Here is a 15,735-nt window from a genome sequence, read left to right on the forward strand (position 1 = left end):
GGGCCCCCAGTTTAGTTTCCTATCTACTATGAGACCTAGATATTTGGTCTCTTCCTTTATTGCGAGGGTGTTGCCCTCTAGGGTTATGTTCCCGAGATCAGGTATCTTGTGCTTCCTGGTGAACAGCACAAGGTCTGTTTTTTCAGGATTCACTCCCAGTCCTCGCCTGTTACACCACAGGGATAGTTTGTTGAGGGATCTTTGGATCAGGCACATACAATAATTAAAAATATTTTTTTACCAAAGGTCCAATTTCGAACTTCGAAGGCCCATATCTCGATTTCGGAGGCTAACTTCGAAAAACGGAGAAATTACTTTTTTAACTACGACTCAATCTCTTAAAAGAGTTGATTTCGTCCCAATACCCTGCCAAGTGCTGTATAGTGTAATTATTAAATCTTAAAAAAAACTTGGAACTTGGACCAAACTTAGTTACTAAAATACCGCAGTTTTCAATACGACCCTGCCTTGATCTAAAAGCAATCTATTTACTTAACGATATTTTGTTGAGGTATATATTTTTATACGGCAGCTACCGGCTGGGTTTCTTTATCCATTCTGAACGTTTGGAACAAATCTTTACGTTTATTTATTAGGTACAACAACCGAATACAATGCTATAGTACTTATATCCAAAACGCGTTCCGTTTATTCCGCCAGTAAGGCGGGATTATCTGGAATGTTTACAGAAATGCAGCCACCGTGTCCATGGAAGAACGGGCAGGCGGACTGAGGGATATAGGAGAATTGATTTATCTTTTGATGCTGAGCATTTTAGTATGTTTCTATCTATCTCAATTTTGTAAGGCTGTTACAAACAACCGTTATGCGCATAAATTTGCAATACCCTTGCATATAGGGCAAATTGGTACAGAAAATTTTCCTAATATATATGAAGGGGTTAGAATCATTAGGGTCTAAGTGACATTTTTTGAAAATATAAGTTCTACCCATATTTGTATAGTTAAATATAGTGTTTATTTGGTGACAAAGAGGACCAACTCATTTCGGACATTGTAGTGCCATCTATTGGCCGGGCAATGATCATTTCAAATGAATTTACCCAGAATTTACAATAAGTAATCAACTTTAACTTCAATTATCTCAAAACAATTTCAGACCTACTTAGATCCTTTTGATTCTAACCCCTTCATATGTACATACATTAAAGTGGTCCAAAATAAGTAAATTCGGAATTTTAATGCTCCCACCCCCTAGTATTATTCTATATCGAAAAAAGTATACCCCTATTTTTTCTTTTTGAAATCAAAAAATATTTAGAGATCGCACAAAGCGCTCAAAGTTTTCCATGTGTTTTACATACATATATGGGTCAATAACAACTTTTCGTAGAAATGGTCTAGAATTCTTGAAAATCAATGTTTTTCGATCGGAAAACTCTGTTTCCCTTTAGGAGATTGCCAATAATAGTAACCAGTTGTTTATTTAACCAACAAATAAAAAATAGGGGTATATTTTTTTCGGCTTAGAACAATCCTTGGGGGTGAGAGCAAACAAATTCCGACTTAACTTTTTAAACATGCATTTTTTTGACCACCCTAATGTACACGTACTCATTTATCTATTTAAAAAGATGCCATTCACAATTGCATAGTTTTTTTTTTGCTTCGCAAGCAACCCTACGGATTAGTTCGCATATCGCTTAACCGAATTGGCCAACTCGAGTATACTATATACCTACATATCTATATGTATATGTTCATATGTATGGATATATGTTCATATGTATGTAGTTATGTCCCTGCAGTAAAATTTAGAGCAAAGCGCTAGTTCCGAACTACATATTTCATAACTATCTCTGAACTAGTGCAAAACGGACGCAGAGCGGGACAGTTGAAACTGGCGTTGTAAGTGTACAAATTCTCACTTCTCGCACAATATGAAAGTAGCTCAGCGAGAAGACCTCCGACTCAAGCCTCATTGGTTGCGAGTTCACATCGCGGTGGAGGTAGTTGTGAGTTTTCAGATTTGATGAATTTAAATTGTTGAGGCGGCCACTGTGGTGTACTAGTGGTGTAAGCAGGGCCCTGGGTTCAAGCCCTGGTCGAAGCAACATCGCAAAAAATGTTGAAAAAGGTCTTTTTCTTAACAGCGTTCGCCTCTCGGCATTGAATGCATTGAATGCATTGCTTGCTTGGGTATTGACCTATAGAACTAGTGCCGTCGGCAAGAGGTCTTACGCTAATTCTGAGCTAGTCGGATATTCTGCGGGGTTATTATTGAGTTTGCTTTGTTGCCTTACATGTAATTCGTTATCCATTCTGGTGTTTTGTTTCTTTGCAACTTGGTTAAAAAGGGCGACTGTAGTACCTTCTACTTGAAGGACTCGAATGCATGTATTCTTGCATATACATACATATGTACATATTTCAGTTCTATCAATAGTAAATATGATGAAGCGTATTTGATTTACGCCTTTCTACTATGAGCACGAACTAATACTTAAATAAGGTACATAGCCTTAAAGGCCGGTCCACATAGAACTTTCGCGTTGGCTTTGGCGTTGGCGTTGGTTTGACAGAACGCACGTTAAAAGAATGCTTGCTACAATGAACGCTTGGCAGCGAATGCTTGGGCGACTAAATTAACATACTAACGACAGATAAATTAATATTTAATATCAATAATTGCATTAAAAACGATATTTCTGGCCTGCACTTGATTAAAAAGGGAAAATATTTCACACAATTTTATTTATTTGCAACAGCTGACGAGCAACGCACGCGAAAAGATGAGAGTTGGCCATCTTTTTGCTTTGTGTTGGCGTGAGCGTTGCCGAATTTTGGCTATGTGGACGGCTGCACTTGAATTCATGTATTCATAGTCAGCTGTTGAAGCGACGCCAACGCCAACGCAACGCCAAAGTTTTATGTGGACGGGCCTTAAAAGTTCTAGATTGAACTTTTTTCTCAGATCATTACTATTATAATTGTTTAAAAAAGTTAGTTAATTATGTATGTATGTACATATTTAAATATGTAACACAAAGATTTAATAACTATGATTTACATTTGAAATATAAAAGTTTAAATCATGAGAAACTTTTTTTATTTCAATGCAATGAGTTGTTATTTGCATGAAATTAATTGCAAGTGTCTATGTCTGCTCATTAGTAAAAGCAGTTGTAATCAGAAATTTCAATACCTAAAATTTCTTCATTCCGTGATTATTATTTTTAAGTCACGTACAATATTTTGGATATTTCTTTATTTTTATCAGAAAAAGCTGAGTCAACTATAAATATTCATTTAGAATTCAACCTTGGCAAAAAAGTTTTAAGGCCACTATGAAGTTTACATATGCAAATACATATCGTGTAAAAGAGCCCTGTTAGGAATATCGGATTAACATTGTATGTCAATATATACATACATATGTATTTAGAATACATGGTTATATGTACATATGTATGTACAAAGCTGCATATGACGTTGATGTGACAACAATAATAGAATTAGTGCACATAAATGCCCACAATAGAGGATATCAAGTGATAAGTCAACAAAAGAAAAGAAATGTCTTCGCATATATACATGTATGTACATACATACATATGCACATATGTATGCGCACACGACAAAAAATTTGTCTTCTTCGTAACCTTGCAAGTAAGTGTACTCCTCATCGTTAGTCACAAATGCAGCTCCGATTAATAATGCCGAGATCACTTACTCGTGCATACATACATATGTACATATGCATACTTAAACGGCTATGTCTAATCGGGTTTTCACGGTTGTGGAAAAGTAAATACAGCCAAAGGTACTTATACATACATATGTACATATAGTACATAAACACATCCATATGTACATATTTAAGTATGTAATATCTAACACGTATCTAGGCTATTACATGTGAGTGTTCGTATGCACACAACATATGTATGTATGTATGTATGTACATATATAACGACGGATGCTATCCAATGAAGATGTGCTCCAAATTCTAACAGAAGCAGTGCTGTCCTCATGGTAATTGTGGCGAAGTGTGGCTACTGTTGCTCACATTGCTGGCACTGTATTAATACGTACATATTAGAGATGTTAATTTTTTCGCTTTTTACGATTCCGGGATTTTCGGAATGTCGATATCACAATCTCGAGACCCGGGATTAGACCCGGGATTTAGATATTCATTACTTTCCAACAACTTAAATCGCGAAAAATTGCTTCTATCTCTGCTACCATAAAATAAATAATAAATAAATGGGTTTGAAATCTACTTTTTTATTTAAAGTGGCGTTTTTATGTTTTCTCTCTGACTTCACGATTTATTTTAATAAAAACATGGGAACCAAATGAAAAAGGAAATTTCTTTAGAAGTTAAAAAAATTAATTTTTTTTGGATTCACAAGGACGAATAGGTAATTTTTTAAGTTGATAAAGTTTGAAGGACGAAATTCGAGAATGATATCGAGTTTATATGAGTCCTTAACATATAATTTTTTCAAATACAGATATTGCGAAATTTCAAGGATAAAATTTTAAAAGGACATTTTCAATACTTACCAGTCCTTATGTACCAAAAAAAAATTTAATCTGATTATATTGTACAGAACTTCCTCTTCTCTAAGCGCATTTCACTGAATTTTTTAAATCATTTTTGAATTACTGACGTCAAAGTAAAAACTAAAAACGCAATTTTACTATATTTGGCCCATAGTTTCGCGAATATATTGATTTTTGTGTGCAAAATGTACTATCGCACGGTTTTATATGTATAATGATTTAGACATGTATAAAAAAAAATTTATTATTAAATAAAAAAAAAAATATAGCCAATACTGGTCAAGAAAAGGAGTTTCTATTATTGCCATCAGTGCAAATTACAAATCCCACAAATCCCGGGATTTTCGTGGCCTAAAAAATGCCGGGATCCCGGGATTAACATTCCTAATACATATGTATGTGTGTGTGTACACATATGTGGTTTGACTGTTTTAATTGGCGAAGAAGACGTGGGCTCTTGCGAACGAATACTAAGCACATATGTACATACGTACATATGTATTTATGTAGTATGAATTACAGTGCACACACACAAATTTAAATAATTCCAGCACGTGCACAAGCATACGGCACGACCGACGGTCGCTTAGTTTAGGAATGTAGAAGCCACTAATTAGCTGTTAATTTAAGTAAACAATTAAGCGCAATTATATTGTCAGCTAATTATCTCTAAAGAAAGGGCAGTTGAATAAAAAATGTGTTGGTCCATAAATCACGTGATTTTATTTACCTATGCACGCCTATGTGTATGCGTGCGACTTTTTGGATCGTAAACAAAATTTATTTTTATTTTTTTGCTGGACATTGCAGCTTTGCTCAGACACAAAACAAACTAATTTTCCAATCGTAAATCAAATTTTGCAACTATTTTTGCGGTAAACATATGCATATTACTATGATAACTAATTACAGTCGGTTTAGTTCGTAAAACTGACGGCATTCAAATGCAATATGCACCAACTAAGCTACAAAAAACGTCTCATTAAGCTACCGGTTTTAGAAAAAGTACGCGATGCAATTTACTTTAAATATTGTTTTTTAATTGCTGATTACTCGAATTTTCGTTGCAATAATGCACTATGTAAAGTGGCAAACTTACTTGTAGGTTGCAGTGCGTGCGGCATTCTTCTGTTACGTTTTCGATTGTGGCATTTCTGATAAGGTTGCTGCCCAAAAATTTTTCCTTTTCACTCTTGAGATATTCCCCTATGGAGTCCTCCTTCCCGCCGCCTGTATATGGGTCGAGTAGATTTGTGGTGGTATCAATTGTGATTTCGCCGCCAATTTCACCGCTGTCAGTTGCAGTTGCAGTTGCAGTTACAGTTTTGCTGCTTGTCACTGGATATTCATTTGATTTGCACATATCACAGCTAACCACCAACACCACCAGCATCAACTGCCAGTAAAATGAATTCATTATAGATGTCAATGAAACGCCGGCGAATATTTTATTTGCACGTTCACAGCTTGTTTGACGAGTATTATGCGGTCGCGTTGCCGCTGCTCCAACTGCAGCACAAATTTTTAATTGCTTTCGCGTCATTATCTACATGTTACATACATACATACATACATATGCACAAAAGTATGTATGTACTTATTTATCGATGTTTTCTGCCCTCAGGCATTTGAGTTTTTTAATGTTTATTTATTAAGCAGGGCACGCGGTGTCCGCAGCTTAAATATGTATATTTTTTTTGGCATCAGCATTCCTAGGTATGACCTTATTCATACAAATGTACATACAAATGTATACACTGGTCTTCAAATAAAATACATCTGTAGAGGCTGTGGATGTAGGGAGCGGATTTAATTCGGAATCTTGAATTTTTCGGCGGTTACCAGTAGTGCGTTAATTGTTTTCTTCACTTTCAATTGAGCCACTATATACAAACATATCTATGCACATACAATATTTTCTTATTCAGTTCATTTTGTGTGCCATCAATTAAGTCGTATTTATTTGTATATGTGTGTGTGTACAATTAAATACATCCCAGTGGGAAAAATAGTAATGCATTCCATGCGTGATAAATAATCTGATGTATTTCCTATGAGTTTTAGATCGAATTTCTGTTTAATATGTAATCAGCATTCTAATGTATTCGAAAAGTCCCAAACATTTCATATTAAATCACGTTCATTTCTCGATACTAGGTAATGCAAAATTGAATGCCCCACTTTTCCTAGGACATTGGCCTTGGGGAAAAAATGCATTTTTGATTACTATACATTACATTTCTCCACTGGGATGTACTCATATACAGCAAAATTTGCGCATGAATGTGTATTACAAAGTTGATTAAATTTTTCTAACCAATTATGGTTTTTGTTTGTTTTTTTTGTAATTCAAATACATTTTGGTCTATATTTGACTAGATACAGTTATTTTAGTCGATATGTTTGAAATATTTGGATCTCTGTATTTCAACCACAACATTTCACTTTCTTTTAGAATTAATTAGATGATGTAGTCAGAATATTGTGATTTAATTACTTGCGGTTCCGCCGTTGTTAATAACTTTAAATTTCAGATACCGCTTACATTTTTGTTTTGCATATTTATATAATTGATCTCTTAGATGTATCTGTGTGTAAATACATATATCGTTTTAGATAAATTCTATTCGTAAGCACTTTGCGCGAATTCTCGAGGCTTTTATTTAACATATATATAAACTGTCGATCCGGTAAGATGTTCTTTCCGCAGCCACGCTCAAATCAAAACTGATCGCTTCAAGCGAACTCAACTCTTACTTGTGTAGTACGCATACGTGCTATGTAGATACATATGTATGTACATATCTCTTTAACAATGACGACTCAGCTTAAATATCATTCATATACCTTTTCGCATAATGGAAGCCTTTAAATACACCCAGAATTACGCTTGTGATTATTTTTTCGCTACGAGTTTACCTGTGGTGAATTTCTAAGCCAAGTTTAATGTTAAACTGACGTTGCTAAAAAATCAATCCATCTAACTGTGTACATACAAATTGTAAAATGTGTGGGAGCAGAAACATTTTTTTTTAATCTTTATTTAACCATCTCCGACTGATGTGGTAATGTGACAGACACCGAAAGATCGAAATTTTCCCCGAGCTTAAAAATACGCATATTTTTCGTCATATATAACAATCACAAATATCGATGGAATTTCTAGTTTCAATCGAAAACAAATTTATTTATAAATATCTAACATATATGTATATTTTGATCTGAAAAATTGGTGTTTGAGAGACTGCACGTCAGTAAAATAGCGAAATTTTGGTCAAATGTGGGTTTATAATACATTTAACACACACTCCCTTCACTCGTGCTGAGGCCAAGCCGCTCAACCAATTAGTGGTATGTATTTTAAAGCGAGAATAAATATCAAACCTTGTCATATAATCCCGGTGAGTAATCATGTTTCTTAATCAATTTCAAGCGTTGATCTGGTGTAAGAATTTTGTTTTAACATTTTTTGCATAAAAAAAATAATTCTCCAAGTGTATATATCAGTAAACAAAAGAGTTTCCGACCCAAAGCCGTTATTGTTAAGAGCTCATTGTCAATTTATTGTAGTTATATACATATGTATTTGTATCATCATTCGACTGGAATACCTTTGTTGCCAAAAGCCGGCATTCTCACAGAGTGATAAGAATGAATAAAAAATGTACATGTACATATGTATGTATGTATGTATGTACCTAAAGTAATGAAATTTACGTTTATGTTATTTACGATTTGTAGGATTAACTCTTTATATTTCTCGTGTACATACCTATGTATGTATGTATGTATGCATGCAGTTGGCTAATATCTGTGGTGAGGAGTCTGGCTTTAATATAATGCTTCATTTGCGGTATTTTATTATTTATGTAAATGGTGTTGTAAAGTGAACGTCCATATGGTAAATTTTTTGCCAATAACAACAACAAAAGCCGCATTCGATTCGCAACCCTTAAGGCCCGTTTATATACAACTTTGGCATCGCTTTGACAGCAGCGCGAGTAACACTCGTACTTGCTACAATGAACGCTTAGTAGCGAATACTTTGGTCATTAAATTAACTGTAAACTGTATAGTCAGCTGTCGAGCGACGCCAACGCCAACTCCAACGCCAACGCAACGTCAAAGTTGTATGTAAACGGGCCTTTAGCGAGTGGCGAAACGAACGAAATTTATGAGGCACAATCAAACTCGCCAACGTTCATCGCTGCTAGCTAACTTTGCTGTAGCTTTCAATATATACATTTTTTCATTAAGCTAGCAGGTATGAATCCAAGAGAGCAGAAGGTGGCTCAAATTATCATCAAAGTGCGTTAAAAATTGTTTTCCAGTTTAGGAGGTAATAAAACAAGGAAATTATAACAGGAGCCTCCATATACGTATGTATATATGTAGTTAGATGTATGTATCAACTTTACTTCAAAAATTAATCGTATGGCCTTATTCATAAAAAATAGGTTTAAAGAGCTTTATAAAGTGACGTTTTCATACAAATTTTCGATTTATAAAGTAGTTAAAGTCCTCTTTATTTTTTATGAATTTTGGGGTTAGACTTTAAACAAATCGACAGTCGCCCACAAGATTAAGTTGTTAAATAACCGACGGAAATAACTTATGCGGCTTATTTAACACAATCTGTTGTCGTAGAAAAAAGCGGTGGTTTAAAAAAGCTTCGCACGTCTTTTCAGTCGTACGCATGTACGCATGTAAATATGTATATGGATATGTACACATACTGCATATATGTATGTTTGTGTGCATCTATGTATGCTTGTGTTCCTCTGGGGAATAACTTGTTAAAAGTTACAATTTCCGTTTCCGCTAAAAAGGTGTGGATGAATGCGTTGTCCTTTTTCTTTGCTGAGCGATTTCTGTGTAAAAATGTGTATTAAACCAAAAACAAAAGGAGTGTTGTTTGAACGAATATCTCGGAAATGGAAACATGTAGCAGGGAAACTCGGAAGTTTCTGATGAGGATAAATGTACAGGATATAGCATATATCAAATTCAATTCTAATTGGCCACATATTTGAGCAAAATTTAAGTGGTAAGGTGAGCTCACATTCATCAACTTGTCATCAAACAAATTTTATTTCGTATTCAATTTGCGCTTATGTATGTGTATATTAATGCGCTTCATTTTATTAATTTTTATTTTTACAGATATTGCATTGAGTTTGAAGTAATTAAAGCGGCTAAGGAATGCCACAAGTTGGCACCCTACAATCTACTTATGGAAGGTGGGTTGTTTGTAAAAATATATGTATGTATGTATGTATGTACGTGTGTAAATAAATATTCTATTATAGGCGATCGGATAGCAGTTCATTGTAACAAGCGAGGAACTTACCATAAATTGAATTTACGGAACGACAAAATTCAGAATTCAACACCAAATAACGAAGACAACTCATATTGGCCAGAATATCAATTAGACAGTAATGCTTTTGAAGGAGATGAACCGAGTTCAGCAACAGTTAGCATTGGCATGAATACCGTATCCGTTACGACACCTCTGGCTTTGCGACGACGCCCCATAGTTCATGCTAATGATGGGCAAATTTCGGATAATGCCCGTTGTCGAGGCGAAGGCGTGCCGGGAAGAACTACACGATGGCGAGCACTGGCGACACCGTCATGTCGCGGCAAGTGGTTGCGTCTTACTTTAGGAACGCCCAAAAAATGTCCACACTCCAAATTTGTATTCGTTTAATAAAATTGACAGACGAGTTTTGAAAACAACTCGTTTTAGTAGGAATTTCATATAAATCAAACGAATAAAAATCCTCCTTTATTAAACGGTTATAAAAGCAACACATACAATATATACATAGCGATTAGTCTTTTAACAGGAATTGACTTTATCTATGTATAGTACATATTTTAAAAGAAAAGCAATCTAAACTTCGTTTTTTCAATAAAATTTCAAATAAGGCTATTACAACAAATTGTAAAGCAAATATCAAAAGATAATTGTATAGTTTTCTAGTAATAACGCCACATTAAATATACGATTCTGTTAAGTTAGAAGTAGTGGTGGAACCCTAGACGATAAGATGTGTGAGTGAATGTAACATCTACATAGACATTTATAATAGTAACTAAGTAGGTCCTATGATTAGTTAACATTTACTTAAAGGAAAATACATACATATGTATATCGTGACAGTGTACATATCCTTCTGGGAAATCATCATGATCTTTTCACTTCCTTTTTTCTTTCTATAATTTACTAAGTATATTATTTTTCAACTTTATAGAGATAGTAGTCGATCAGGCACTTTTAGCTAAGTATATGTATGTAGGTCGTGTTAATTTGAGTCTTCCCAACATGCATACATCCACACATCCAAAAGTAGTCTCTATGTATTTTAGTATCTAGACTTACATATATGTATTAAGTGAAAAGTGAAAAAATGTATTTGTTGTAATATTTCCCATATTGAAACTATAAAGAAGATACTGAAACAAATTTAAAATGTATGCAGTTTCAATGTTTGTTGGTTTTTGGGTTTGCTAGTTCAAACGCTGCCTTGCAGATGAACTAAATACCCTGCAGCAAATCAAACGAGTTCAGAACTTGCGCCGAGCTAGCCTGAAAACGGGACGGTACTGGTTCTTCATCTATCCCAACTCAATGCTTTGAATTGTCTTTTTTTTTAAATGGCGATGTCCTACGTTGTGAAAATTGTCGCCCTCTGCAGAACTTTTGAACTTGTTCTGAACTGATTGTTCTGGCTTAGATTGTTCTGAGACAGTTCATATAACAACAGTTTCTAGATATGTAGTTCAAAAAGGGTCACCTCCGGGCTAGAACAAATGTGGTTGGTTTTGAGCTGGTTCCAAGAAGTATAGTACAGAGCCTTTTCTTTAAATACTGTAATTTTAAATAACTACGCATACAATTTTGTAAATAAAAAATACTTCATTTTATTATTTAAAGAGCTACTTGTTTTGCACTAATTTGATTTTTGAGGCAAACTGTGCTTTAAAATTAGGAGCCTAAAGTGTCAGTTATTCCTTAATTTTCTAAAACCGTTATTCTTAAAAATAATTTACATTTGTTACGTATAATGGCGATTTCTGTGATACTTAGATCTCCTTTTATGCGTTATTTTTATGCGGATTTGAATTTATGCGGTTTTTCAAACCATTTTTTGGCAGTTGCGATTTTTTTTTTTTTTTTGAGAGTTTCTATTACTTTCAGTGTATAATTAATTTGTCTTTGTATTCTTACATAATTCGTGTATTTATTGTGGTATTTTTTTTTTTGTTTTTGGTTGAAATACAGATAAAAACCTATTTATTTCATTAATGTTCAGTTTTACATGGAATATGTTGAAGTGCAGAAATAAATTGTTTTTTTTTTATGCTTAATATTGTCTTACTAGACTACTCCACTACTACTCCATGCGATTTTTTAGAATTTTTTATTAGGATTGTCTGAAAAACCTAGGTGTTTAGAATTTTGAATATTCACAATGGTTCGTAATTTTTTTTTTAAGAATGGCTCATAAGTATAATAACATAAACATATAAATTGACGTTTCTAACAGTATTGGAAATTTAGTAGAATTTTAGAAACTGTTATAAAAACTTCAATATTTTAAATCGGAGTTAAAAGTATGCAGTTCTATAGCCCATTAAATTTGAGTACAATTTATCGCGCTGATTTTTCATAACTCTTTTTACGCACGCTCTTGAAGGTATTCTCCTATTTAATTATTTTCGTTTAAGATGCAAGGCTACACTTTACTACACCAAAATTTGATGGGCTACAAAAGTAAATACTTGAAATATTTATAAAAAAAACTGCGATTAAAAACTTTGAAATTTGAAGACCGTTTTACAGTTCTATCAAGTTTGCTGCATAGTTCGGAAATGAAATTTAAATGGTTTATGGAATATGAGACGCACTTAAATAAAAACTTAACGAAAAATATATAAAATGAAAAACATTGAAAAAAAAAGACTGCATAACTACACATTTCGGGTGATCAGTGGTATATTTGCGCATGTACAATATCGGTCATATCAATAGCACCCTCATTTCAAAGCGAGATTGTTTACCACTTTTGTTTATTTTTTTTATCTGATGAAAAGGTCGAAAATTTTTATTAAAAATCATTAAATTTTGCTTTGTTTTGTTTGAAGTTGGAAAACATGGTCTATATGATTTTGTTTTAAGCTTAATACATTTTTTATAAAATAATAACAAACAAATTTTAACTCTCAATATATAGTGAATATTAAAAAAAAATGGTGTACGCAGACTTTTGCTGTTAAGTGTAGCTTAACTAAATTTTATGGTTATATTTTGCATTCAATTTTATAAGTACGTGTATGTATGTATAAAAAAGACATTAATGTTACCAATAACGACTTTTTTGGACATCTTTTAGCAGTTGCCCCATAAACTATGTAGAGAATTACATATTAAATAAACGAAAACACTTTGCTATTAGTTTTGGGTCTAGGAAAATCGAAAAAATACATTGACGACAGCGCAACTAGCAACATATAAGTTTCAACCGTCCAGCTCTGCATCCCTTTTGCAGTAGTTCAGGGACAGTTATGTAATTTGTAGGGCGGAACTTGCGCTTTGCCCCAAATTTTGCTGCAGGGTACATATTGACGGCTAAGTGGAAGATCAACGCATCTAGGCAGCCAGTTCGAAAATGCCCTATCGCAAAAAACTTTTCAAGAACGCGTTATTTCAGAATTTTATTGAAAAACACCCTATCTCAGAATTCGGTTGAAGAACGCCCTATCTCAGAATTCGGTACAAAAATGTCCTATCTCACTTCAAAATGTATTGAAAATGTGCTGATATAGGGCGTTTTTGAATCGGAACCTGTGATAGTGCGTTTTTGAAACGAATTCTGAAATAGGGCATTCTTGAAACTTTTTTGAGATAGGGCGTTTTCGAACTGGCTGCCGAGATAGGTCGATCTTCCACTCAGCAGTCGATGTGTACTTACAAACATAATCTTGCTCACACGTGCATAAATACATTTACATTTTTGTGTAAGTCGGTGGTTAAATTTACGTACTATCAATATACTTACTTGGTTATGGTATGGCTACCAGACATATAACTTACTTTATTGTGCTACACATGAAAAATATTTGGAAATGTACTTATTTTTTGATTTACCACTTCCTTGTACTTACTTTATATGTTAAATTTTTTGCACCTTGTGCCGTCATGTGGTAGATGTAGATGTTATGACTTTCCTCAATCACTTCGATTTGAGAGAAAATTCTAAATTAATTTCAACCAGTTTCTAATTACCAAAATCCGTAAAATTACCCTTCACTTGCTATGTTCAACACATCCGATTTTAAATATTATTGAAAGATACCTCTAGGCCCCATATTTACATACATATACATATGTATATCCCTTTGAGGTCACATTGACCTGAATTGCCCCGTTCAACCAGTAACTTGGGTTATCTCAGTTTCTACCAAGCTAATTTAATATACAGCCAATGCATACGCACATACCTATGTACGCATATTCATTGATTTATGGGAGGTTTTTAAATGTAGTTAAAATGTTGTATGAAAGGGCAATAAACACATGTGACGTAGGAGAATTAACATAAAAAATGCATATTAGTATGTATGTGCATTAGGGTGGTCCAAAAACAGTAAAGTCGGAATTGTAATGCTCTCACCCCCTAGGATTGTTCTATATCGAAAAAAAGTACGCCCCTATTTTTTTATTTTGAATTTTGTGTTTTTATATCGGGGAAAAAAGAAACTTTTCGTAGAAATGGTATAGAATTCTTGAAAATCAGTATTTTTCGATCGGAAAACTCTGGTTCTCTTCAGCAGACTTTCAATAATAATACGCAATTATTTATTTAGCCATATTTAAATACTAACGATTTTTTATTGGTGGCCCTTTTGCATTTTCGCGGTTTTTGTGGATTTTTGGCTGACCTATAAATTATAGTTGCGTTAATTAAACAATTGGGTATTATTACTGGGAATCTTCTGCAGATAAACAGAGTTTTCCGATAGAAAAATATTAATTTTTAAGAATTCTATACCATTTCTACCAAAAGTAGTTTTTTCCCCATATAAAATAATTGGAAAACTTTGGGCGTTTTGAGCGACCTCGAAATATTTTTTGATTTCAAAATAAAAAAATATGGGTATATTTTTTCGGTATAGAACAACAATCCTAGGGGTGAGAGCATACAAATTTCGACCTTACTTTTTCACCTGCATATTTGGACCACCCTAATGTACATAAATACACATGCGTTTCGGAGAGTCATCAGCTGGAAAATTCGTGGCAAATTTATTTAAATTTGTAGTCCTTACATTTGTTCAATAAATCGTGGCCTGAAATGCAAAGACGCAACAACATCGTAACTGAAATGGAAAAAGTCCTGACTAAATTTTTTTATTTTTTTCATTAAATGATGTGGGAATTGTAATACAATGAAATCCATCATATCAATCAAAAACTGAATTTTGAATTTTTTATTAGTTACGCCTTTTTGAATTTCAGCGACGACATACCCTCTGTGTATTAAACGAGGCCAACTCAAAAAGTAGTAGAAAACAACGTTAAGGGCCGTTTTCTAGACTGCCTGTTAGTACTCGGTAACTCGGTGTTCGGTAGTTTTTTCCCATGTATTTTGTTTGTGTAAAATAGTGTTACACAAAAAAAAATACATGGGAAAATATTACCGAACACCGAGTTACCGAGAACATCGCGACGGGATTTTTAAGAACGATGCGAGAAGCAACGAAAAAATTTCGATGAAAAAAATATTTTTTCTCGGGTTCGAAACTATCCGGTCTTTTAAGTTGGAACCAACAATACACACCCACAAAATTTTATTAAAATCGGTTATCCGGTTTCGGAGATTAGCGTAAACGAACATAGTGACTCGGTGTTTTTATATATACAGATTGTTCATACTTTAACTAAAAGCATATAAATTAACGTTTCAAAATTTAGAAATACTACACATTTTCATCACAATTTCTAGCTTTTAAATTTCATCTGCCCTTTAAACACAAATTTTATTCTCAAAAAATGTATTTAATGAGTAGATAAATTTTTAGCTTGAGAAAACGGATGCGTGAAAAAGTAAAAATTAAACAAATCTCCACCGTGACAATGTCATGCGATGACATTGCCGTGACCAGGATTCGAACCTGGGTTACTACGGCCACA

At 33.8% G+C, this 15,735-nt stretch overlaps 3 protein-coding genes across 8 annotated transcripts in view; 1 reads left to right on the forward strand and 2 right to left on the reverse strand.

Annotated features, from left to right (window-relative positions):
- Positions 1 to 15,735, reverse strand: part of LOC118748412 (somatomedin-B and thrombospondin type-1 domain-containing protein) — a 311,093-nt gene that overhangs the window by 15,372 nt on the left and 279,986 nt on the right. The window lies entirely within an intron of this gene.
- Positions 1 to 15,735, forward strand: part of LOC118748403 (protein sevenless) — a 36,865-nt gene that overhangs the window by 9,278 nt on the left and 11,852 nt on the right.
- On the reverse strand, positions 5,100 to 7,277 carry LOC118748413. 5 transcript variants are annotated; one of them, XM_036482802.1, is made up of 2 exons: positions 7,135 to 7,276; positions 5,100 to 6,311 (listed from the first exon to the last, which is right to left on the reverse strand). In XM_036482802.1, exon 2 carries the CDS (start codon positions 6,073 to 6,075, stop codon positions 5,557 to 5,559), a length of 519 nt encoding a protein of 172 aa, XP_036338695.1. In that variant the 5' UTR covers positions 6,076 to 6,311; positions 7,135 to 7,276; the 3' UTR covers positions 5,100 to 5,556. The 5 variants fall into 5 exon arrangements, 2 of the variants coding, with proteins under 2 accessions (XP_036338695.1, XP_036338694.1); XM_036482801.1 differs by lacking the exon at positions 7,135 to 7,276 and adding an exon at positions 7,030 to 7,113; XR_004994046.1 differs by lacking the exon at positions 5,100 to 6,311 and adding an exon at positions 6,318 to 6,415 and having other exon boundaries at positions 7,135 to 7,277.

This window comes from Rhagoletis pomonella, unplaced genomic scaffold (genome assembly GCF_013731165.1).
Source record: "Rhagoletis pomonella isolate Grant_MI unplaced genomic scaffold, Rhpom_1.0 Rhpom_scaffold_00013, whole genome shotgun sequence".
NCBI lineage: Eukaryota > Metazoa > Arthropoda > Insecta > Diptera > Tephritidae > Rhagoletis > Rhagoletis pomonella.